The sequence below is a fragment of the Hemicordylus capensis genome, chromosome 14, assembly GCF_027244095.1.
Source record: "Hemicordylus capensis ecotype Gifberg chromosome 14, rHemCap1.1.pri, whole genome shotgun sequence".
NCBI classification, from domain to species: Eukaryota; Metazoa; Chordata; class Lepidosauria; order Squamata; family Cordylidae; genus Hemicordylus; species Hemicordylus capensis.
The window spans coordinates 1,527,501-1,552,111 of record NC_069670.1 but is presented as its reverse complement, the minus strand read 5'-3'; the positions used below and the strand labels follow the sequence as shown (position 1 = coordinate 1,552,111).

Here is a 24,611-nt window from a genome sequence, read left to right as displayed (position 1 = left end):
ACCCAGACTCATGACGCCTAGGTCACCATTCTGCAACCCCAATTCTGCACCTAGGCAAGCGAGTTAGACTTGGGCCAGCTGAGCAACATCTGGGCAGGGTAGGCTGAGTAATTTGGTAGCTTGCACGGAAAGAGCCGCCTAAGCCCCAAGAGAAAATCCAGATTCTCACTCCCTCTTCGCATCACACCTGAAGGATGTCACTCCAGCTTCCTTTCCACACCCATGCAAATCCAGAGTCAGACCACCTGCATTCACGCTCTGCCCTGAAAGAAGGGTAACACAAAAGAGCTTGCCTGGAAGATGGGCCAGAAAAGGAAGGCAGTGGTGTGGGCAGAGAGGAGAAGGGGAAGAGACGAGGAGAGCTGGTCTTGTGGTCACAAGCATGGGTCGTCCCCTTTGTTAAGCAGGGGCTGCCTTGGTCTGCATTTGAATGGGGGACTACATGTGTAAGCACTGCAAGATCTTCCCCCTGGGGGATTTGGCCACTCTGTGGAGAGCAGAAGAACCCAAGTTCTCTCCCTGTATCTTCTGCCTTCAGCCTTGGAGAAGCCACTCCTTTTGTTCCATATTGCAGTTGGGGTGGATGATGGGAGCTGTAGTCCCACAATGGCTGGCGGCCCTCAGCTTGGTCCCCCTTCTCTTTTGTCTGAAAGGACTCTGGTGCCTCAGCCTTACCTGAACACAGCCTAAGCCCTGCAAATTCTTTCCTCCCAGGAAAAAGAACTCACTGTTTTGAGGCTAGAGGAATCCTCAACATTTGACCATGAAAACCCAACCCAACCATTGCAAACACAAAACCAGCTTGGAAAGGGAAGCATGTCTGCCCTGGCTGCCAGCAGAGGTCACAGTGACCAAACCTTCTTCTCCAGGCCTTTCCTTTCCCACCAGGAGCCAAAGCAGCAGCTGGAGGCTTGGATTGGGCTGGTGGGGAGCCCATTTGGGGGGCTGGTTTGGCCCTGTGAGGGGAGCCTTTTCCAACTAGGTAGCAGGAGGGAGAAGTGACTGTGTGGAATCCAGAGAGGAGGAAACACTGGGTAGGACAGCACCATCCTAACCAGCTTTCATACCCAGCTTTGGACCAGAGTTGGAAGAAGAGCTGATCTCCCCAGCGTTTCCTCCTCCATGGATTCCACACCATCACTTCTCCCTCCTCCTCCCTGGCTCTTTCCTCCCACAACACCCAAAAGGGGGAGCACACCCAGCTCCCAAACCTGGGCAGGACACTTGTCTGACCCAGATTTGGGTGGTCAATGACTCCAGATGTGATGGAGGGCTCCCTTACTGCAGAGGCATTTCCAAGCAAGGGGCTGCAGGGTGTGATTAGAGGGGGGAAGCCATGTGGGGAGCAGGGAGGGCAGAAAGGGCTGACCCTGCCCTGGTGCTTGGGGACTGGGAGCTGCATCCCAAGGCGGGATTTCAAACCTCAACAAGCCAGCGTGGCCAGTAGCGGACCTGGTGACCTGGTCTTGTGGTCTGGTTATCTTTGCCGAAATGGGTGGCTGCTGGGCCTGCTTCAGGTACAGTCTGGCCTGGCGGTGGGGCAGGGGTGGGACCCAACCCAAGGGCTGCCTGGGACTGGTTTTGAAAGCTGTCCTTCCTTGGTTTTACCTTCTCTGGTTGGATGCCTCTCAATCCCACTTGCAGGGGAGCAACAGCAGGAGAGAGGACAAGCTCTCACCCCCTGCCTGTGGGCTTCCCGGAGGCATCCGGTGGGCCACTGTGTGAAACAGGATGCTGGGCTATAAGGGCCTCCATGGGCCTGATCCAGCAGGGCTGTTCTTCTGTGCTTCATTTCACCTCCAGCATGGACCCCAAGCAGCTTCTCCTTGAAATGCAGGAACCCTCAAGGGTTGAGTCGTGGGGTGGTTTCCACAATACTTCCTTGGCTTGTAGGCCTTAGACTCGTGAACCACGAGGAGTGCCCAGGAATTATGGGAGACCACTAAGGGGGTGGTTGTGGGGAAACCCTTTGCCCTCCCTTTGAAGCTGACATCTCCAGCTGCCCATGAAGCCCACCCATCCTCTTGCCAAGAATTGTGCCTAAGCCTACTTCTTCCTTCTTCTTCTTCCAGGTCCCAACAGGAAGACGTTGTCAAGTAAGTGGTTCTTCTTTCCCTTCTGGATGTTTCTGGCTCAGGAGGGGGTCCCCCTCAAGCGTGGGTGGGGTTCAGGCAGGACCCCAACCCAGGAGGTGTGGCACTCATATCCCCAACTGGGTGAGCCCGGCTGCCTTCAGGAGGCCAAACACAGGCCAATGGATATGATGCTAGCAAATCTGAATTCGATCCCAGCAAAACTGGCTTCTTGTCTTATTTGGCAAAAACAAACACACACGCCCCCAACGAAACCTGTTTTGGAAAACTCTTCTGGAGAGGGACGGGTCAGTCCTCAGGGCCAAAAAGTACCCCAGATGCAGTCCATTCCTAACCCCAGTGAATTCCCAACTCTGGATGCATCCAAAATGATCAGGGCCACCTAGAAGTCCTGCCTGTTGGTTGCATCAGAGCCAGAATGAGAGGGGGAACTGTGCCCCCCTGGGATGACTGGGAAACCCCCTGGGTCCTGGGATTGCTGACCAAGAATACGTCTCTGCTCTTCTCTGCAGGATTCCTGAAGATCCAGAGAGGGTATAAATTGGTGAGTGGATGACCAGCGTGGTGTGGGCTCCTTCTCAGGGCTTCGTCAGATCTCCAAAGCAGCTCTCCTTGGGGATCTCTTTCTCTGGGCAAAGGAGCCAGAAGTGAAGAAGGTCGTCTGATGGACGAGTGGCAGGAGGATAGGCCACCGGCCTCCTAGGCACCTGACAGAGCCCACAGCCTTACCCAGGGTGGGGGGGGGGACTGTTGGAGATGCCCCCCCTTGGGGACCCCCCCCCAACTTTAGACCCAGAGATACCAACCCAGAATTATATGGAACCCAGGCCTGTGTCTGACTCCATTTTATAAGAGTTCAATTAAATGCCTGAACTCAGGGTGAACTTAAACCCAGGTCTCTTGCCTGCCTCATGTACTGCTCTGTGAAGGAGGAGGCAATCCAGCATTGTATTGTGAAATGGGCACTCACAGAAACACAAGGGCTAGGCCTGAGCTAGTCAATATGCTAAAATGTCACTCACTATCAGATAATGTCTGTGGAAGAGGCCAGGGGCTGATCTCCCCTTTCCTGTTGCAAGAAGTCTATGTTAATCTTTGTCAATGATTGCTCTGCTCTGCCCAAAGGGGATTACTCAGTTGCTGTCTATAGAAACTCCACCCTAGGAGAACACCTTTAGATTTAATCCTTTTATGAACACCTTCTGGGACCAGGCCCAATCTGGGGACAAGAGAAGATGCCCATTTGCAGCTCAGAGAGGAAGATTTGCCTTGGGCAATGTCCCCTCCTCAAGATAGCAGCTAACAGAAGATGGGATTAAGATCTCCCTGGACTGCCTGAATAATTAAAAAGACATTATCCAGAAGGTCACAGCAAGTTGTCACCTTTGGGGACCCAGGACAGATGATGGGAGATCAAAGGAAGATACAACTATAAAGAATAGCTTACTAGGCAGAGAAGTGGCAGTCTCTTGCCTACACGCAATCTTGTGCCTACAAGCAAGATCTGCTCACGAGCAATCCAAGGGTTTGCTGCCCAAGCCGCGGGGCTAGAAGCAGGAACTCCGTCCATGGACAGGAACTGTCTGTGACTTCTGCTGCCAAGTGAGAAGTCAAGACTTCCCCAGCCATGGTACCTTCACTCTCAGCCATGCTCTGAGCAAACTGCATGCTTGACCTAAAGGCTCCAGTCTCCAGCCAAAAGCTCCTCTCCTTCAGCTGAAAGCTCCACCGCTCTCAAGCCTCTGATCCGGGTAATATGCTGCCTTCACAAGCCTTGGATCCCTCTTCCCTCCTTCCTACTAATCACTGCTACCCCCTTCCTAAGCACCCCCCCTTCCTCCTCCTTCTTTCTCTGCTTCTCTCAAAATGTTTTATTTAGGATTTGTTAGATTGTTAGATAGCTGTAATTACTGATTGCACACACATATGTTAGTTAGGCACATTACACTACACTTTGAATCGGAAACATGTTTTAAATGTGGATTATTTGATCCTGATGAGCAACTTCTTATAATAAAGCCCATTGAACTTTCTGAGTGTGTCTCTCTCTGTCTCTGTTTGCGCGCCCAGATCCTACATGGTCACCATCTCCAAGAACCAATTCAGTTTGTGTATGATGTGACTTTGCCTCTTTCCCTCTGAGCATGTACAGAGTGTGAAACCAGGTATAGTTCACAACAAGACCTGCCAGCCCCCTATCGAGGAAGGACAGCCACGGCCTCCAGTTTGTAGCCTTGCTTTCCGGTCCTGGCCTCCAGGCTCCCACTCTGCTGAGAGGAGAAGGCTCTCCCCCCATACGTAGGGGAGGGCCCATCGTCAGTGGCCCAGCCACCGCTTTCCTTGCAGAGGGTCCCCGCTTGAATCTCCATCCTTAGCTTCTCTCCAAGGGTCTCAGCTAGCTAGGAAAGGCCTCTGCCTGAGAGCAGGTGCCAGTCAGAGCAGGGCAAAGGGAGGCACAGCCTCGGGCATGGGATGGCCGCTGCATTGTGCAGGCACGGCTGAGAGCGCCGAGCCATTTCTCCTGGCCAGAGGAAGCCTTCAACTGGCCCACCCAAAGAAAGAACTCATCATCGCTGCAGCCCAGCCTGGCCAGCTAAGCAGAAAGCCGAGGCTGTGGAGATCCAGGCCCCGAGGATTCCTCCGTCTCCTGAGCTCTGCTTCCTTCCCTCTCTTGCAGGAGTTCCTAAGAACCCCAGCCCCATTCTCTCTGCTCCTTCCCCCACCTCCCCGCCCCACTCCCTACTGCCCCCCCAGCTCCCCCTTACTCCCCACCCCAGTCTCCCCCTCCCTCCCCCTTCTCCCCACCGCAGAGACTGAGCCCCCAACCCTCTCCCAAACTGGATGATGAGTGGATGACACAGGAAAAGCGTGCTCATGCTGTGCGGGAGATGGCAATGGTCAACCCCTCCTGTATTCTACCAAAGACAACCGCAGGGCTTTGTGGTCACCAGGAGACACCGACTAGGCGGCACGCTTTAGTACTATTAGGATCAATGGTCTTGTGGTGGTAAGCATGACTTCTCCGCTTAGCTAAGCAGGGTCTGCCCTGGTTTGCATGTGAATGGGCGACTTGATGTGTGAGCACTGGAAGAGATTCCCCTGAGGGGATGGAGCCACTCTGGGAAGAGCAGAAGCTTCCAAGTTCCCTCCCTGGCAGCATCTCCAAGATGGGGCTGAGAGAGACTCCTGCCTGCAGCCTTATAGGAGCTGCTGCCAGTCTGGGTAGACAATCCTGAGCTAGATGGACCAAGGGTCTGACTCAGTATATGGCAGCTTCCTCTCTTCCTAATGCTCACATATGGTCTCCCACTCAAATGCAATCATGGCGGACCCTGCTTAGCTAAAGGGAAATGTCATGCTTGCTACCACAAGACCAGCTCTCCTCTCTCTAATTTTAGTGGTATAAGTTTATAACGATAAGCCAACGATAAGCAAGAAGAACACATGAGGCTGATGAGGGACTGTAAAGATGCTTTATTGGAAGGGAATCTTCTTGGTGATGAGCGGATGACACAGGAAAAGCGGAATCAAGGCCTTCCCAAAGGAGACTAAATTAAGCTGAATTCATGAGGAGAAGGTCCTCTGAAGCAGAGCGAATGCGGTGAGGTTCAGTTGGCAGAATGGGAAGAAAGGCTCTGTGTCGATATCGGTGGGAAATACAAAATACTACCAAACACCGTTATTTGCTGCAGACGATGCTTTTATCTCTAGGAAGGAAGAGGACATCAGGCCCAGTGGGAGAATCCGCTTCTCCTGAAACTATCCGACATCACATCAGGAAGAGACAAGCCAATCCCAAGGAAGAAAGTCCACCAGTAATTTCATCACCCACAGGGTTTCTTCTCTAGTTTTAGACTCATTAGTACAAGATTGGACCAGGTATGGTCACAACGATGGGAGCAATTACGAATACTATTCTGTCAAGAGGCCCCAGAGCTGTGAGAGCTTCTGCGAAGGGACAACTGAGAGGGCTGGACATCTTGGAGAGGTGGGAGGAGATCTGAAATGACACGTTGGAGAAGAACATCCTTTGAGGAAGACGTTTAAATAGGGAATAATAGTCATTTTCCCAAGCACTTTCTTACAAGAGCTAAAATGACTCTCCATGATTATTTCACCTGGGTGGATCACACCCGAACTGGAATAAAATTAGCTACTGAGTCTGCTTGGGGAAACCTGAGTTAAAAATTGTATTTGAGTCCAAGCTTTTGTCATGGGATATCAGAAGGAGACTGGAATCATCACCCTTGACTGATCCTACCAAAAGTACATCAAAGGTTATTTAGTGTTCAAAGGAATCTCACTACATTTGAAATTGGTATTATTAGAAGTAAGAATTCATTTGAATTCAGTTTTTCAGATTGTACTCTCTAAAACGTCCCTGTTCCCATTTTGCTGTGTCAAGACAGCAGCGTGTTATCTACACTATATGCTGATGAGACCCAGATCTATTTTGCCATACCAACATCATCAGGAAATGGCATAACCTCCCTATATGCCTGTCTGGTGGCGATAATGGGCTGGATGAGGGATAAGAAATGGGAGTTGAATCCAAATAAGACGGAGGTATGGTCTGTGGGGGTTTGGGAACCAAGAGATGGTTTAGATCTGCCTGTTCTGGATGAGGTTACACATCCCCTGAGAGAAGGTATGTGGCCTGGGAGTGCTCCTGGATCCCAAACTCTCTCTAGTTTCTCAGGTTGAGGCAGTGTCCAGGAGTGTTTTTGATGACCTTTTGCTTATACGCCAACTACATCCATTTCTGGAGGTAAAGAACCTTAAAATGGTAGTACATATGCTGGTAACCTCCGGGCTTGACTACTGTAATGCACTCTACTTGGGGCTGCCTTGATATGAAGTCTGGAATCTACAACTGGTACAGAAGGAGGCAACCAGATTGATCTCTGGTTCAACCCAAAGGGACCATATAACACTATTTTACAAAAGAATTACACTGGCTGCCGATATGTTTCTGAACGAAATACGAAGTGCTGGTTATTACATATAAGGCTCTCAACAGCCTTGGTCCAGGGTCTTTAAGAAAATAATGCCTTCCTTGTCATGGACCCTGTCGCCTAAGATCACCTGGAGAGGTCTGATTGCAGTTGCCACCAGCTCATTTGATGGTTACCCCGGACCCGACCTTCTCTCTGGCTGCCTGGAATATGCTCCCTGTTGAAAGAAGAGCATCTCCTTCTCGGTTCACTTTGAGGAAGACCCTGCAGCAACTTTGAACGGAATGGGGGACAGCATTCCCAATGTGGCCAGGGACGAGCTGCACAGAAGCGGGCTAAGCATCCGATGCTTCCCTCTTTCCTGCCTCACCCTGGAGTTTTAGCTGAATAGCAGACTTACCAAGAACAGAAATGGCCAATGAAGGAGAAGGAGACGACGGCAAGCCCAGTCGGGAGACGCTGCTGGAAATGACCGAGGAGACGAGAGCTTTTATATGCTTCCTTTCATAGCCCTAAGACATAAGGACAGCCCTGATGCATCCAAATTGCATACTGTGTTCTCCCCGATGAACATGATTAACATTTTACAGTCTCATGTTTGTACCCAATAAACCTGTGAAGTATTTGCTGGTTCTATGCCAGGACGAGTTTCCTTTCATCTGAAGTCACGATACGTCTAGGTTGGATGTTCTGCCTCATTTTGGGAGGCCTCCTGCTAATTGCTTTGCAATCCCAGTCTTAGGGCATCTGCTGTTTTGGGACTAAAACTCCCATCATCCCCTGCCACAATGCCCAAAGGCTGGGTAGGATGGGAGTTGTCATCCCAAAAGAGAAAGTTACCCAAACTGTATCATCCCAAATCTAAGCAAGCCCCCCATCTTCTGCATAAACATCACCCCCTCCAATTCAAAGGGATATTATTCTGCATATATATCACCACCTCCACTACAAAGATCCATCTGGTCTTGCAGAGTCATTTCTTATCCTCTGTAAGTAATATAGGGACAGGAAAGCCAACTTGGACTGAGAAACAAGTGGTTGATTTGTATTACTAACTAAACATGGGCTAAGAATCCAATAGACAGACTAAGAGTCTCTCATGGAGAGAGAGAACCCCCAGAGCTGTTCTCACGATCAGAACCAGGGTCGGAGGAGGACCCAGAGAGGGAGGGGGAGCCAGGCGTGCTCCACCTGTGTGGGCAAAGATTAAAGTAAGAGTGGGCGAGAGAGAATTTGTGGGAGGGAGAGGAGGGGAGGAGGGCTGATGATGGTGTAGTGGTTAGAGTGCTGGACTTGAACCGAGGAGACCTGAGTTCAAATCCCCATTCAGCCATGAGACTGGCTGGGTGACTCTGGGCCAGTCACTTCTCTCTCAGCCTAACCTACTTCACAATGTGGGCAAAGCTGTATGGGGTGACCCTGCTTCTTTCCGATCACTGAGAGGTGGAGTCGGTCCTGAAGAATTAAAATGGGGACAATCAGCCTAGATGAAATTGCTGGGCTTTTAACCATCATGACTGGCTGCTGAGGACAAACCACCCTGGTGATGATATACCAAGAAGTTCCCTTTCATCTGAGATCATGATGGATCTGAGCTGGACGTTTTCCTTCATTCTGAACGTTGTCCCCGTTCCTGTTAATTAGTTCGTGTCGGTGTTTCTTGAAGCACCGCCAGTGCCTTGGAAAGCCTCTGAAACAGAAAACGAATAGCACAGTCCTCCTGAGGATAGAGATCAACACTCCCAGTGACTAAGAAATCCAGTCTGGCTTGTAGCAGTTCCAGAGCAGAAATGGGCAATATATCCATTCTGGAAACCTGCAGATGGGTAGAGATCGCAGACCGCCAAACGTTCCAAAAATGGATCTGTATTCCAAAATATGTGGAATTCAAGTTTATCTTTAAAGAAGGAATTAACAGGAATCATAAGGACAACCAAATGTATTATTTCATTTATTTATTTTACTCCATCTATTTATTTATTTATTCAATTTCTATACCGTCCTTCCAAAAATGGCTCAGGACGGTTTACACAGAAAAATAACAAATAAATAAGGATCCCTGTCCCCAAAGGGCTCACACTCTAAAAAGAAACATAAGACAGACACCCACAAAAGTCACTGGAGGTCCTGTGCTGGGGGTGGAGCAGGTTCCACAATCTAGGGGCGGCTACTGAGAAGGCCCAACCCGAAGTTGCCACTAGACCAACTGGGGGGCCCCTGAAGAAGGACCTCTCCTGATGATTTTAGTGAGAGGTGGGGTTCTTGCAGAGAATGGGTCTCTCTCAGGCCAGGCGGTCTTAATCCAGGTTAAAATGAAGCACAGCATTCCATAGAGGCCTTTAATGTTCTGATGGTGGCATCCGACAATAGGTGAACGCCAGCTCTGGGTAGCCACTGAGACTACCGCATGGCCTTCCCCCAAGACTAGCAGTTGACCTGGCAGTCACAGAGCCATCCTCACCCCTCCAACCATGGCCCGGAAACATAGCCTGGCCACATGGAACAGGGAAATAAAAACACCGGTTGTGAGAAAATCCCCTGGAACCTTGCCCTCCAGTTTAATTCAGGCCCTTGCTTTCATCCTTCCATCAAGATTTGACAGAGAAGGGGGAGTCTTACTGAGTTAAAGAGGGTTGGACCAGGTTCCCGCTATTGAACCTGTTGCCGGACAAAACTGAGTCAAATGCAACGAGGGATGTGTGCTCAAATACCCTTTTTTATTCGTGATCATAATGGCACAGTACAAGTTTTTTTTTAAAAAGTCTGACAAGCACTGGGCCCCAAAGGCTAAGTGGCTATCTTATATAGGTTAAAAACAGCAAGCAAATCAGTAAATCCTACAATACATGTCTTTGTGAATAAACAAAGGTTTTCATGAGGTGCCAATTAGCCTTGGACATGAGCTACTGTTTGGCCTATCCGCCCGCCCTCCTCCTTATCGGTATCTTCTGGTCCCAGCTATGTTTCTTTTTCTGCTGAGTGGGGGAATTTGTCTCATAACCTTGGCTACATACAGTATTTCTTGTCAAGCTCTAGTATTTGCTACCTCTTGGCTGAGGGCCTCACATTCTTAAATAATTCATTCTGGCCCACTGGCCTTACATTCTGTTGAGAAGCCTGAACCAAACTTTCATACTCTTAACTTGTAGGCCTGGATTAAACATTTCGTTATCACACCCACACTGCAGACCAAACAATATCCCGTAATCTTCACCCCAGCTGGTCTTTCCTCTGGAATTGGAGGTGGGAGATGTATATGCAGAAGATGGGGGGCTTTCTTAAATTTGGGATGATACAGTTTGGGGTTATGTTCTGTTTTGGGATGACAACTCCCATCATCCCTCCCTCCCCTCCTGCCGCCTCTCACTTTAATCTTTGTCCACACAGGTGGAGCACACCTGGCTCCCCCTCCCTCTCTGGGTCCTCCTCCCACCCTGATTCTGATCGTGAGAACAGCTCTGGATGTTCTCTCTCTCCATGAGAGACTCTTAGTCTGTCTTTTGGATTCTTAGCCCATGTTTAGTTAGTAATACAAATCAACCGCTTGTTTCTCAGTCAAAGCTGGCTTCCCTATCCTTATATTACTTACAGAGGATAAGAAATGACTCTGCAAGACCAGATGGATCTGAGACCTTGGGTTAGGGTGATATAAAAATGTGCTAAATAAATAAATAAATAATAATAAATAAATAGTGGAGGTGGTGATGTATATGCAGAATTATATCCCTTTGAATTGGAGGGGGTGATGTATATGCAGAAGATGGGGGGCTTGCTTACATTTGGGATGATACAGTTTTGGGTAACTTTCTCTTTTGGGATGACAACTCCCATCCTACCCAGCCTTTGGGCATTGTGGCAGGGGATGATGGGAGTTTTATTCCCAAAACAGCAGGTTCCCTAAGACTGAGATTGCAAAGCAATTAGCAGGAGGCCTCCCAAAATGTGGCAGAACATCCAACCTAGACGTATCGTGACTTCAAATGAAAGGAAACTCATCCTGGCATAAAACCAGCAAATCCTTCACAGGTTTATTGGGTACAAACATGAGATTGTAAAATGTTTATTACGTTCATCAGGGGAGAACATAATATGCAATTTGACTGCATCATGGCTTACTCCATGTCTCAGAGCTTTGAAAGGAAGCATATAAAAGCTCTCATCTTCTCAGTCGTACCCAACAGAGTCTTCCGACTGGGCTTGTTGTCGTCTCCTTCTCCTTCCTTGGCCATTTCTGCTCTTGGTAAGTATGCTTTTCAGCTAAAACTCCGGGGTGAGGCAGGAAAGCGGGAAGCAGCAAATGCTTAGCCAGGGGAGAGGGGTCCTGTGTTCATGTCTCTCCCTGGCGGCCCCTCTGAGTGAGAGAAATCATGAAGGAAATTGGGAGGGGTTTAGCTGAGGTGGCCCTCAGGAGCTTGGGGGCCCGGGTTCTTTGAACCCGTTTGCTCAATTATAGCTACACCACTGCTTAGCCTGCTTCTGAGCAGCTTTTCTCTGGCCACATTGGGAATGCTGTCCCCCATTCCGGTCCAAGGATCTCAAAAACGGATCTCAGAGCACTGCAGAAGGTGCAGAAGAAGGCCAATTTAGCCACCAGGGGGCTAGAGTACCTTCCAAAATGACACGTTTTGGGGTTATTTTAATTTAGAAAAGGGGTGACTAAGAAAAGACCCAAGAGTGGTTCCTTAAAAGACGCATGATGTGGAGAGGGAGGAGGAGGGAGTCTTGTTTTTCTCCCTCTCTCAAAGCACCAGAGCCAGGATTACGCCAAGGTGATTCTTAAGAGGCGCATTCCTGATCGGGAACATCCGATAGATCTAAGCCGGGCACCAAGTGAGGCGTTGTTTGGAGCGGCTAAGCACTTGCATAAAACGGCTAAATATCTGTATAATCTGGCATTCCCAACACACAGAATAGCCCTGACATATGCTCAGCTAGATGTGCTGCTGCCCTCTGTGGTCTTGGAGGGTAGGTTTGGGAGAGTCCCCTTCCTGGAGAGATCGTGTCCTTGTGGGAATGGGGAACCGTTGGCCATGTGCTTTTGTCTTGTTCCTTCCACCATGATTTGCATCTTAGATATATTCCTCCTTTTGTTTTTAGATATCCAGATAATTCTGATGAGATTGATATTAACTTATTTCTCTCTGACAAACAGACTGACGTGTTGCATCCGGTGGCCACATTTCATATGGCTGCGATCAAGATTTGCTCATAGCGTATAAGAATAATTCAGGCTTTTAGTTTGCCTCATCCTATTTTATTTCATATCAAATTTATGTAATTGTTCCTGTGTGTGTGTGTGTGTGTACATACATACTGTACATACATACAAACAAACACACACAAATCTGTATCAATCTTCATCCTTTATCTTGTCTGAATATTTGATCAATGATTGTAATAAACGGAGCAGAACTGGACTAGAGACAGGAAATGAATCACCGGGAAATCTAGGACTGACCAAAAGGAAGGGTTTCTTCACCCAGGGCCAAATTTAGAATTGGTTGACTAGAATTGTGGATATTGAAAGGCTGATTCTCAACTAGATGCACAAAGAGAAAGATACACAAGGGAGAATTGAGCACTAAGCCAACCACTGAAAGGAACTGTCCTGAGTTTGGATAGGAACAGTTGCTCTCCCCCTTTTTTCAGTGAAAAGCCTGGGAACCCAGGTACATCTTCAAGGTCTTCTTAAAAGCGAACCGAGAAGGAGATGCTCTTATTTCAACAGGGAGCATATTCCAGGCAGCCACAGAGAAGGTCTGGTCCCGGGCTGCCAGCAAATGAGCTGGTGGCAACTGCAGTCAGACCTCTCCAGAAGATCTTAGGCGGCAGGGTCCGTGACAAGGAAGGGTGTTTTTTGTCCATGTCAAAAGCTTGGAGTCAAATGCAATTTTTAACGCCGGTTTCCCCAAGGGGATTCAGTATCAAATTTTATTCCAGTTCCAGTGTAATCCACCCAGGCAGGGGCGTAGCTGGAAATGAACAAAAGGGTTCAAAGCACACGGGCCCCCAGCTCCAGAGGGCCCTCCAGCTCCATCCCTCCCTATTTTCTTCATTGTCTAGGGGGCCGCCCGAGAGAGGGATGAACATGGGCCCCCTCTCCCCTAGCTATGCCCCTGCGGGTGAAATAATCATGGAGAGTCATTTCAGCTCTAGTAAGAAAGTGGTTGAGAAGATGACTATTATTCCCTATAAAAACGTCTTCCTCAAAGCATGTTCTTCTCCAAAGTGTCATTTCAGATCTCCTCCCACCTCTCCAAGATGTCCAACCCTCTCAGTCGTCTCAGCGCAGAAGCTCTCACAGCTCCGATGCGTCCATTTAGAATTATAATAGGGAATTATGATCACTTCCCATCACTGTGACCATACCTGGTCCAATCTTGTACTAATGAGTCTAAAACTAGAGAAGAAACCCTGTGGGTGATGAAATTACGGGTGGACTTTCTTCCTTGGGATTGGCTTGTCTCTTCCTGATGTGATGTCGGATAGTTTCAGGAGAAGCGAATTCTCCCACTGGGCCTGATGTCCTCTTCCTTCCTAGTGACAAAAGCATCGTCTGCAGCAAATAACGGTGTTTGGTAGACATGGCATGGATTCTTCCCAGCTGCTGTTTCCTAGGCTCCACCAGGGCCAGAACCCCTGAGAAATCCACAGCCAGTCCACAGTGGAAGGGATCTTTGGGTCCTCACTTCCTTTCTCTGATAGCCTTTCTCCAGTTTGTGTCCAAGGATGCTCTGCTATGTCCGTATTTCCCAGCGACATCGACACGGAGCCTTTCTTCCCATTTTGCCAAGTGAACCTCACCACATTGGCTCAGCTTCAGAGGACCTTCTCCTTATGAATCTGCTCCATTTAGATTCCATTTGGGAGGTCTTGATTTCACTTTTCCTGCTTCATCTGCTGATCATCGAGAAGGCCAACTCAATCCTTCCCTACCAATAAAGATTCATTGCAATCCCTCATCAGCCTTATCTGTTCTCCTTCCTACTCCCTGGATCTTTGTACAAATACACACACACACACACACATGCACGCAAACGCACACCCCTGTGAGACAAGAAGCTGCTCATTCAGAAATTCTATGCATTCCTATGGCTTTCTACCATAGGAGATCTGGGGAAAGACCTCCAGAGGTGGCTAAGTTTCATGATTCCATGGGAGAGTGGGAAAGGGAACGGAGAAATGAAGCAGATGGGCGAGGGGAAGAGACGAGGAGAGCTGGTCTTGTGGTCACAAGCATGGGTCGTCCCCTTTGTTAAGCAGGGGCTGCCCTGGTCTGCATTTGAATGGGGGACGACATGTGTAAGCACTGCAAGATCTTCCCCCTGGGGGATTTGGCCACTCTGGGGAGAGCAGAAGAACCCAAGTTCTCTCCCTGTATCTTCTGCCTTCAGCCTTGGAGAAGCCACTCCTTTTGTTCCATATTGCAGTTGGGGTGGATGATGGGAGCTGTAGTCCCACAATGGCTGGCGGCCCTCAGCTTGGTCCCCCTTCTCTTTTGTCTGAAAGGACTCTGGTGCGTCAGCCTTACTTGAATACAGTCTAAGCCTTGCAAAGAAGGGTGGGTGTCCCTCCTTGGGACCCCTTGTTCCAAGGAAGCCCTTGATTTCTGGCCCCTTTCAGTTGCATTCTGGGCTGCTCAGTCTCCTTTCATGACATTTGGGTCTTGTGCAGACAAACCATTAAGCAGAGAAACACACACACAACAAAAAAGCTGAACTTTTAAGTTCAACCTCCCAGGAAAAAGAACTCACTGTTTTGAGGCTAGAGCAATCCTCAAAATTTGACCGTGAAGACCCAACACAACTATTGCAAACACAAAACCAGCTTGGAAAGGGAAGCATGTCTGCCCTGGCTGCCAGCAGAGGGCGTTGCAGACCAAACCTTCTTCTCCAGGCCTTTCCTTTCCCACCAGGAGCCAAAGCAGCAGCTGGAGGCTTGGATTGGGCTGGTGGGGAGCCCATTTGGGGGGCTGGTTTGGCCCTGTGAGGGGAGCCTTTTCCAACTAGGTAGCAGGAGGGAGAAGTGACTGTGTGGAATCCAGAGAGGAGGAAACGCTGGGTAGGACAGCACCATCCTAACCAGCTTTCATACCCAGCTTTGGACCAGAGTTGGAAGAAGAGCTGATCTCCCCAGCGTTTCCTCCTCCATGGATTCCACACCATCACTTCTCCCTCCTCCTCCCTGGCTGTTTCTTTCCACACCACCAAAAAGGGGGAGCACACCCAGCTCCCAGACCTAGGCAGGACACTTGTCTGACCCAGATTTGGGTGGTGTGAATGGCCTCCAGATGTGAAAGAGGGCTTCCTTACTGTAGAGGCATTTCCAAGCAAGGGGCTGCAGGGTGTGTGGTTAGAGGGGGAAAGCCATGTGGGGAGCAGGGAGGGCAGAAAGGGCTGACCCTGCCCTGGTGCTTGGGGACTGGGAGCTGCATCCCAAGGCGGGATTTCAAACCACAACAAGCCAGCGTGGCCAGTAGCGGATCTGGTGACCTCACTGCAGTTAACGGAATTCTGCAGGGATTCCGCCGGAGGAGGCTCATTGGCCATCCTTGCCTTGGTCAGAAGAGACAGTTAGTTGGTCTTGTCCTCCAGCTTTCTTGGCCAAAATGGGTGGCTGCTTCACCTGCTTCAGGTACAGTCTGGCCTGGCGGTGGGGCAGGGGTGGGACCCAACCCAAGGGCTGCCTGGGACTGGTTTTGAAAGCTGTCCTTCCTTGGTTTTACCTTCTCTGGGTTGGATGCCTCTCTCTCAATCCCAGTTGCGGGGGAGCAACAGCAGGAGAGAGGACAAGCTCTCACCCCCTGCCTGTGGGCTTCCCAGAGGCATCAGGTGGGCCACTGTCTGAAACAGGATGCTGGGCTAGATGGGCCTCCATGGGCCTGATCCAGCAGGGCTGTTCAAGTCAAGTTTTGTTTACGGTCCTAGACCAAACAATCCATGCATACAAATAGCAGAACAATTTATAAAAACTCTATAGGTTCTCATTATACATCTTAAAAGCAATATAACAAAATTTAGCTACAGAGTTAAAATTAAAAACATTTTCATCAGAGAGTAAAAATTTAACAATTTGTTCAGCAGATCGGTCTGTCTGTTTACAGACCTGAGGTAGAATTAAGTGCTCCCTTGATTGCCTATGTATTTTACAGGATAATAGAATATGCTCAATAGATTCTATTTCCCCACTGCCGCATCTGCAGAAGCGTTCTTCCAGGGGAACACCATTGTATCTCCCGGCTAATAGTGCAGAGGGAAAAGAATTTGTTCTTGCCCTTGTAAATGCCCACCGAAATTTGCTGAGTGTAATATGGGACAAATAATTTGCTCGTGAAAGATCCCATCTAGTTCTTACTCCTTTACAGAATTCTGTCAAAGAGGCCCAGTTATTTTGCAATTCAATATCTGTCAAACGCTGTTTTACTATTCTTTTAGCATTTCCCAAGTCTAACTCCAGCAGTTGTTCAGGGTCTATTCCTAGAGCAGCAAGCTTTTTACTAACTACAGTGCACCACTGCGGTTGTGGGTTTAACGATAGAAACTGAGGAATTAGGCCCACCGGGCGTAGGTGGACTCTCAACCAAAAGTAAATGATTAATAGCCAGGCACGAGATTCGATCCTTATGAGGCCGGCCTCCATACACAGTATTACATTTGCGGTGCATCTTGTAGTCCCAAAGATAGCTCTCAAGAAACCAGATTGAATTCTTTCAAGCATATCAAAGTTCGCATAAGGTCCCAATTGGATCCCGTACAACAGCTGAGGGATAACCTTTGCTAAATATAGTTTTAAAACCGCAGGAATAAAACCTGCTCCCTGCGTTCTGAAAAATCTGTTAATTGCCACCACACTGCGTTTTGCTGAGTCAGCTACCATTCTCATATGTGCCGCTTTCCCAGCATTTTGTTGAAAAACCACCCCAAGATATTTTATTTGATTGACCTGTTCTAATTTATGTCCATCCAAGGTCCATGTAAATTTCCTTGGTTTATTTTTAAAGCACATAATTTTAGATTTGTTATAATTGATCTTCAAGTGTTCCTCTTGGCAATATGATGTTAGAACGCCTAAAGCTCTTTTGAGCCTGACCCTGGTTTGAGATAAAATAACCGCGTCATCCACGTACATCAGGATCAGGATCTTTTTGTTGGCTAATTTAGGTGTGTGGATATCAACATTTTGCAGCCGTTTAATCAGATTGTTAAAGAAAAGATTGAATAAATAAGGGGCCAACACACACCCTTGCTGCACACCTTTCTCTGTTGGAATTGAATTGGTGAAATTGCCGGCAGTGTCTAAACGTACTCTTAAAGAGGAGTTCTCATGGAGCTTAATGAGCAATAATAAAAGCCTTTGATCTATAGATGTACTAGCCAATTTAGTCCATAGTAAACTCCTTGAAATTGAGTCAAAGGCCATTTTAAGATCCACGAAAGCGGCTGTTCTTCTGTTCTTCATTTCACCTCCAGCATGGACCCCAAGCAGCTTCTCTTTGAAATGCAGGAACCCTCAAGGGTTGAGTCGTGGGGTGGTTTCCTCAGTAGTTCCTGGGCTTGCAGGCCCTAGACTCATGAACCACGAGGAGTGCCAAGCAACTATGGGAGACCACAAAGGGCCCACACGGGGGGTGGTTGTGAGGAAACCCTTTGCCCTCCCTTTGAAGCTGACATCTCCAGCTGCCCATGAAGCCCACCCATCCTCTTGCCAAGAATCGTGCCTAAGCCTGCTTCTTCCTTCTTCTTCTTCCAGGTCCCAGCAGGAAGATGTTGTCAAGTAAGTGGTTCTTCTTTCCCTTCTGGATGTTTCTGGCTCAGGAGGGGGTACCCCTCAAGAGTGGGTGGGGTTCAGGCAGGACCCCAACCCAGGAGGTGTGGCACCCATGTCCCCAACTGGGTGAGCCTGGCTGCCTTCAGGAGGCCAAACACAGGCCGATGGATATGATTCTAGCAAATCTGAATTTGGTCCCAGCAAAACTGGCTTCTTGTCTTATTTTGCAAAAACAAGCACAGACACCCCAAACGAAACCTGATTTGGAAAACTGTTCTGGAGAGGGACGGGTCAGTCCTCAGGGCCAAAAAGTACCCCTGATGCAGTCCGTTCCTAACCCCATCGAATTCACAACTCTGGACGCATCCAAAATGAGCAGGGCCACCTAGAAGGACTGCTGGTCGGATGCATCTGAGCCAGGAGGAGACGGGGAGATGTGCACCCCCTGGCCTGACTGGGAAACCCCCCAGGCCCTGGGATTGGTGACCGACAATACGTCTCTGCTCTCCCCTGCAGGCTCCCTGAGGATCAGGAGAAGGAACAGACTGGTGAGTGGGGGACCAGTGTGGGGAGGGCTCCTTCTCAGGGCTTCGCCAGATCTCCACAGCAGCTCTCCTTAAGGATCTCTTGCTCTGGACAAAGGAGCCCGATGGGAAGAAGAAGGTCGTCTGATGGATGAGTGGCAGGAGGAGGACAGGCCACCGGCCTCCTAGGCACCTGACAGAGCCCACAGCCTTATCAGGGGGGCCTCTGCCAGCCACCTAGGGAGGGAGGAGGGCCATGGCCTTCAGGTCCTAGCCACACTTCCTTGTCCAAGGAAGAGACCTTTGCTTTGGAGTGGATGCCGGTCAGAGCTTGGCCTAGGGAGGCAAAGCCTCAGATTCCGTATGGCAGCTGCGTTATGTGGGCATCGTGGCAGAGAGAGCCTTGATCTAGCCCCCCCCCCATTTGTTTCTGTCACTGGCCCACCCAAAGAACTTCCCAGCTTGGCAAGTGGAAAGCGGAGGCCGTGGCCATCAGGACCCGGGGTCTTCCTCCGTCTCCTGAGCTCTGCTTCCTTACCTCTCTTGCAGGTGTTCCTGAGAACCCCAGCCCTGTTCCCCCTCCTCCTCCCCCCACCCACCGACCCCAATCCCTACCTCCCCACCCCACCTCCCCCCTATGCTCCCACCTCCCCATCCCAGTCTCCCCCTCCCTCCCACTAACTAAAAAGACATCACCAGCAGCCCCCTCCCCTCCCCGACCTCTCCACCGTAGTAGTCGAGCCGCAGGAGACCCCCTCCACCACATCCTCCTCCACATCCTCCTCCACCTCCAAGGAGGAGGTTATAGTGGCGGAATTCTTCAATGACCTCCAGGACCAGGCCACGGAGAAGCGTAAGTACTGCCCCCCTCAGCCCCTCCCCACACACCCAGACCCCCGCAAGGGGCATCCGGGGGGAGATTTCGAGGCCAGCCAACGGAATGGACCCAACCCTCGTCTTGCCCTCTCCGCGGCCCCCGTCCTAGGAAGAGACCTTTGCTTTGGAGTGGATGCCGGTCAGAGCTTGGCCTAGGGAGGCAAAGCCTCAGGCTCCGTATGGCAGCTGCGTTATGTGGGCATCGTGGCAGAGAGAGCCTCGACCCAGCCTCCCCCGTTTGTTTTAGTCACTGGCCCACCCAAAGGACATCCCCGCTTGGCAAGGAGAGAGCGGAGGCCGTGGCCATCAGGGCCCCGGGTCTTCCTCCGTCTCCTGATCTCTGCTTCCTTCCCTCTCTTGCAGGAGATCCTGAGAACCCCAGCCCCGTTCCCTCTGCTGCTTCCCCCACCTCCCCGCCCCACTCCCTACCACCCCAGCCAAGCCCCCCCTCCCTCCCCCTTCTCCGTACCCAGAGACTGCGCCCACAGACCTCTCCCAACCCAGCCCGGTGGAGCCCCCGGAGGACACCGTATCCACCGTGTTGGATGCCTGCCCAGGTCCCTCCACCAGCAGGGGGGCTCTGCAAGAGGGTAAGTGTTCGGGCATCTCCTAGCCCCTCGGCCTGCACCCGGACCCTATCCGGTGAGGAGGGAGGGCAGTGGGAGCAAGCCAGACTCTGGGGCCAGCCGTCATCTTCTGCTTCTCCTCTCTTGCAGACCTCCCTCAAGGCCCCGATGCAGAGGCCTCGTCCCTCCAGCCTCCTCGCCCCATTTTCGCGTGGTCCTCCTCCTCGGCCTCCACCGAATATCTCCGCCTCTCCGCCACCTGCTCCTTCTCCCCCTCCTGCCTCTCCCTGAATCCCTCCGCTTCCCCTCCTCAAGGTTTTCACAATGTGCAAGGGAAACTGGAGAACCTGATGGCACTGCAGAACAAGCAGGTGGAGGACCGTAAGTCTCCTCCGTGCAGCACCCCGGGGGCCCCTTCCCGTTCCGTCCCGATGGCCCTTTTGCAGCTCTGAAGGCCCAGACGACAGCGACGACAGGGAGAGACTCTAGAGCAGGCCTGCTCAACATTGGCCCCCCCAGCTGTTTTAGGACTACAACTCCCATAATCCCCAGCTACAGTGCTCAGGGATTATGGGAGCTGTGGGCCAACGTCTGCAGGAGAGCCAAATTTGACCAGCCCTGCTGTAGAGGCTCAAAAGGGGAGCTGAGGCAGGGAGCAAGCATGGGAAGGAGATGCCTGATTACAACTCCAGGGGGTCTGGGTTCGAATCCCCATTTGGCCATGACCCTCGAGGGGAGACTGGTCAGTCCCTCGTCACACAGCCTGACCAACCTCTCAGGGGGGTTGTGAGGACCTGAAAAAAGGTGACCCCCACCCTGAACTCCTTTGACCAAAAGCAAACTGTGAATGTGGCAGGGGATGATGGGAGTTGTAGTTCAACAAAATGGAAGGTCAACTTTCCCCACTTCTGGCTCACAGTCTACAGTGCGGCGAGGGAGGGGGAGCGGAGGAAGAGAGGTGGGAGAGGAAGGAAGAGGTGGAGATGGGAGTGGGGTGCCCATCTCCTGCCGAGGCATTAAGGATCATCTATTCCTCCACAGAATGGAAGGATTTTGAGGCAGGACTGGGAGGAAAGGAGGGGGAAGGGTCCAATTCCGGCTGGGTGGCAGCTCCAGGCCTAAGGGGCAGCGAGGGAGAAGGGGAGGAGTCCTCGTAGAGAGCAAGAGACCTGCTTCGGGGGGGTTGCCGGGTTGGGGGTGCCAGTGTCACCAGGAGGGGGTCAAGCCCAGAGGCAGAGGGCAGAGCCTTGGGGGGTTGTGGGTTCGAGGCCAGAATGAGGAGTCTGTGCCGGGTGTGGACAGTGGCAGGGTCCAGAAGGTCAAGGTCGCACCTGGTAGGGTGGCAAGAAGCCCCTTTGCCCCATTGGTTTCCCTTCCTTGCAGGACAAGAAGATCTCATGGTCTTCCGTGCCCACCTCCAGCATGTTGCAGTGATGAACAGACAGCTGCAGCAACTGAGCATGAGGCTCGGCCAACTGGAAGAGATGTTGCTAGTAAATTAATATGAGTTGTTGTTTTTGAATTTATTTATTTTATTGTCGTTTGTTTCCCCAATTTAGTGTAAAAAACATAAATGCTGTATTTGTTTTTAAAGAAGAGACAGACATGCTGCTCTTGAGTTTTCTTTGGGCCCAGTGGGGTGAAAAGGTCTCTGGGTCCAGCCCAGCTGTAGAAAAGTCTCTTATGGGTCACATTTTATCTCTGTGACTGATGTGGAGTCAGTGGCCAAGCCTGCCCATGACAACCCATTCTTCAGGAGAGTGAACCCTCAAGCGAGAGCTCCAGAAAGAACTCTCCCAAGAGGGTGAACAGGGAGCAAAATGGCAGAAGAGAGGTTCAGCATAAATGAGTGCCAAATGATGCCTCCGAACGAGGGTTGCCAACTGTCCCGCACAGCGCGGGATGTCCCGACTTCCTGCGGGGGGGGAAATGCTCATCCCGTTCGGGACTCAATTTCTCCCGCTTTTGGACATTATTTTATTTTATTTACCTTTTTTGTTTACTTTTCATGCTGCCTCTGGTGTGCGCATGTGCAGAGGTCTGAAATCAGCCCGATCTGACTCAATTGGGAGGAAGGTTGATCCGGGTAAGGGGCTCTTTTGACACCTTATCTCCGAGTCTCTTCCTCCTCCAGCACACCTGCCCCGAGCCCCACACTTCATATAGTTTGGGAGGCAGGTGGAGCTCTCGCCCCTGTCCCCGCTCCAACAACGCTGCAGCAGCCAGCCAGCACCTGGTGGTGGTGACCACCACCAGGTACGCACGCCCGGCGGCTGCCAACTGGACCAAGATAAGCCCTGCCCCTAGGTAGCCCGTAGCCCGCCCCCCGTATCCTGATTTCAGCCAATGCAACATTGGCAACCCTAATCAGAACATAGGGCGGTGCCTTCTACCGAGTCAGACCCTTGGTATATCTAGCTCAGTATTGTCTACACTGACTGGCAGCAGCTTCTCCAAGGTTTCAGGCTCAGAGGAGTCTTTCCCAGCCTTACCTGGAGCTGCTGCTGAGGATCGAACCCGGGACCTTCTGCATGCAAAGTGGACGCTCTGCCACTGAGCTATATGGCCCCATCCCCATTCATACTGGGGGCAGCGTCTACTTTGTGTCCCAATGGATTCTGTGGGAGAGGAGAACTGGTCTTGTGGTAGAAAACGTAAAATGGTCTCTGGTTTGCATTTGAATGGGAGACTACATGTGTGAGTCCTGGAAGAGATTCCCCTCAGGGGTTGGAGTCGCTCTGAGAAGAGCAGAAGGTCCCAAGTTCCCTCCCTGGCAGCATCTCCAAGACTGGGCTGAGAGAGACTCCTGCCTGCAACCTTGGAGAAGCTGCTGCCGGTAGGGATGTGCCTGAAGCATGGTTCGAAAAAGCACGATTCGAGCACTTTTATGGAAATTAGAAATGGAACTTGCAGGAAGCTGGAAGGTAAAGTTCCCTTTCTAATTTCTGTAAAAGTGCTCGAACCGTGCTTCGAACTGCAGTTTGGGCACATCCCTGGTTGCCAGTCTATGTAGACAACAGTGAGCTACCAGGAATTCTCAGCATTGGGTCCTCAGATGTGATTGGACTTCAACTCCCATCATCCCCAACCAAAGGCCTCCGGGGCTGGGGATTATGGGAGCTGAAGTCCAAGAACATCTGGGGACCCAACGGTTGAGAATCCCTGAGCTAGACGGACCAATTGTCTGACTCGGTATAAAGCATCTTATTGGGAGAGGACGGAGCCGTAGCTTCTGCTTTGCAGGCAGGAGGGTCCCGGGTTCAATCCCTGGCAGCATCTCTAGGGAGGGCTGCCTGAAACCTCAAAAAGCCCCTACCAGTCAAGGGAGACAGCACTGAGCTAGATGGACTGGATGGTCCGACGCGAAATAAGGCAGCTCTGAATGTTCTGATGCATCATTTCGCGCTTATTTACGCTGAACTTCATCTGCCATTTTGCAGATAAGGCCGATTCCTTTCGTTCCGGAAGCTGGATTCCACTCCCTGCGTTAGATGTGAACAAAGACGATTCTCCCCCTCATGACCGTGACTTTGGCCCGACCCAGTTACGTGTAGGCAACGCGGAGTAGCACAACATTCTTGTGGGTGAGAAACTTCAGGAGACTTGCTCGGGAGACTGATATCAGCACACCATATTAACTAGGAAGAGGATGCTAACGGAACTCGCACAATGCCTGGCACGCCACCAGCCCTTTGAAGGCCCTCGCCCGATTGCTCAGTCATGCATGAATTCATTTCTGTTCATTCAATTATTTGCTCGTATCACAGATCACTGGCAGTGCTCAAGAGCAACCAGTTTTCACATTCGGCCAAGGGGAGAGGGGAATCAAACGAGACGCCCACCACACTCCAAACCAACACACGCTACATTGCAACACCCACACTCTCAAATTTTTTAAGATGGTCTACGCATGCAGGACTGTCTGTTAAAAAGGAGTGGTGATTCATTTCGGAGTTGACAGCTGGAGATCAAGGTTTGCTCTGGACCTTTGAGATGCTAAGAAGATTAATTCTTTAACCTCCAGAGGGGACCACTCACTATGAAGCAGTTGCTTGCATTTTCCAGGGCCTGGAGAACTCACCCCCCACCCAAAGAAAAAGAAAAAGAGAACTAGTGAGGATTCATTCCCTGCCGAAATGATTCGGCGGGCCGCATGAAATCGATTCGACGCGTCCGTTCTGGATGTGTCAAATCGATTTGGCATGTCCTTAATGGACGCACCCAATCAATTCATGTGCATGCCTACCCCAAAGCAAGTAGTAGCCGCTGGGGAGGGAGGCTCTGGATTAAGACAGAAACTGACGCAAAGGGCTAAAAGCCTCCTTGACCCTTCCAGGAGGAGAGGTCTATTAGCAACTATTGACTTGCGTTTGAGGCAGCACACAAATATGTTAAATAAATAAATAAAATAGATAGATAGATAGATAGATAGATAGATAGATAGATAGATAGATAATTGGCCACCACTGTTAAATGGAGCCTCCATGTACAAGAGTAGCACTCGTGACTGAAAATTTGAACTAGGGACCCCTGACGATTTTTATCCAGGACTATCCAGTCCAGATGAAGATGTTATCAATACAGTAGCTAGGTGCTGCTATATAATCTGTACACCCTGTTCAGATTCTTAGCAATATTATGTTTCGGATTACCTGTTTTATATTTTTGCTTTGATTAATTTGCCCTGTATATTGTTTTCTTTTATTATTATTATTACTTATTATTGTTGCTGTTTATTGTTCTTTATGTGTAGTTTTGCTTTGTATTCTGGTCAATGACTGTAATAAAGATTGGATTGGATTGAACCAGGGACCCTAGTGGCCAGCTCTC

General features: G+C 50.3%; 1 protein-coding gene across 1 annotated transcript; it reads left to right on the top strand.

Annotated features, from left to right (window-relative positions):
• The first annotated feature begins 1,491 nt into the window (after positions 1-1,491).
• Positions 1,492-24,586, top strand: LOC128337236 (uncharacterized). The gene is made up of 10 exons (XM_053277998.1): positions 1,492-1,517; positions 2,073-2,096; positions 17,798-17,821; positions 18,332-18,363; positions 19,073-19,192; positions 19,689-19,805; positions 19,932-20,162; positions 21,165-21,267; positions 21,818-21,867; positions 23,222-24,586. The coding sequence occupies exons 1-10, from the start codon at positions 1,492-1,494 to the stop codon at positions 23,347-23,349; spliced, it is 855 nt and encodes a 284-aa protein (XP_053133973.1). The 3' UTR covers positions 23,350-24,586.
• The last annotated feature ends 25 nt before the right edge of the window (positions 24,587-24,611 follow it).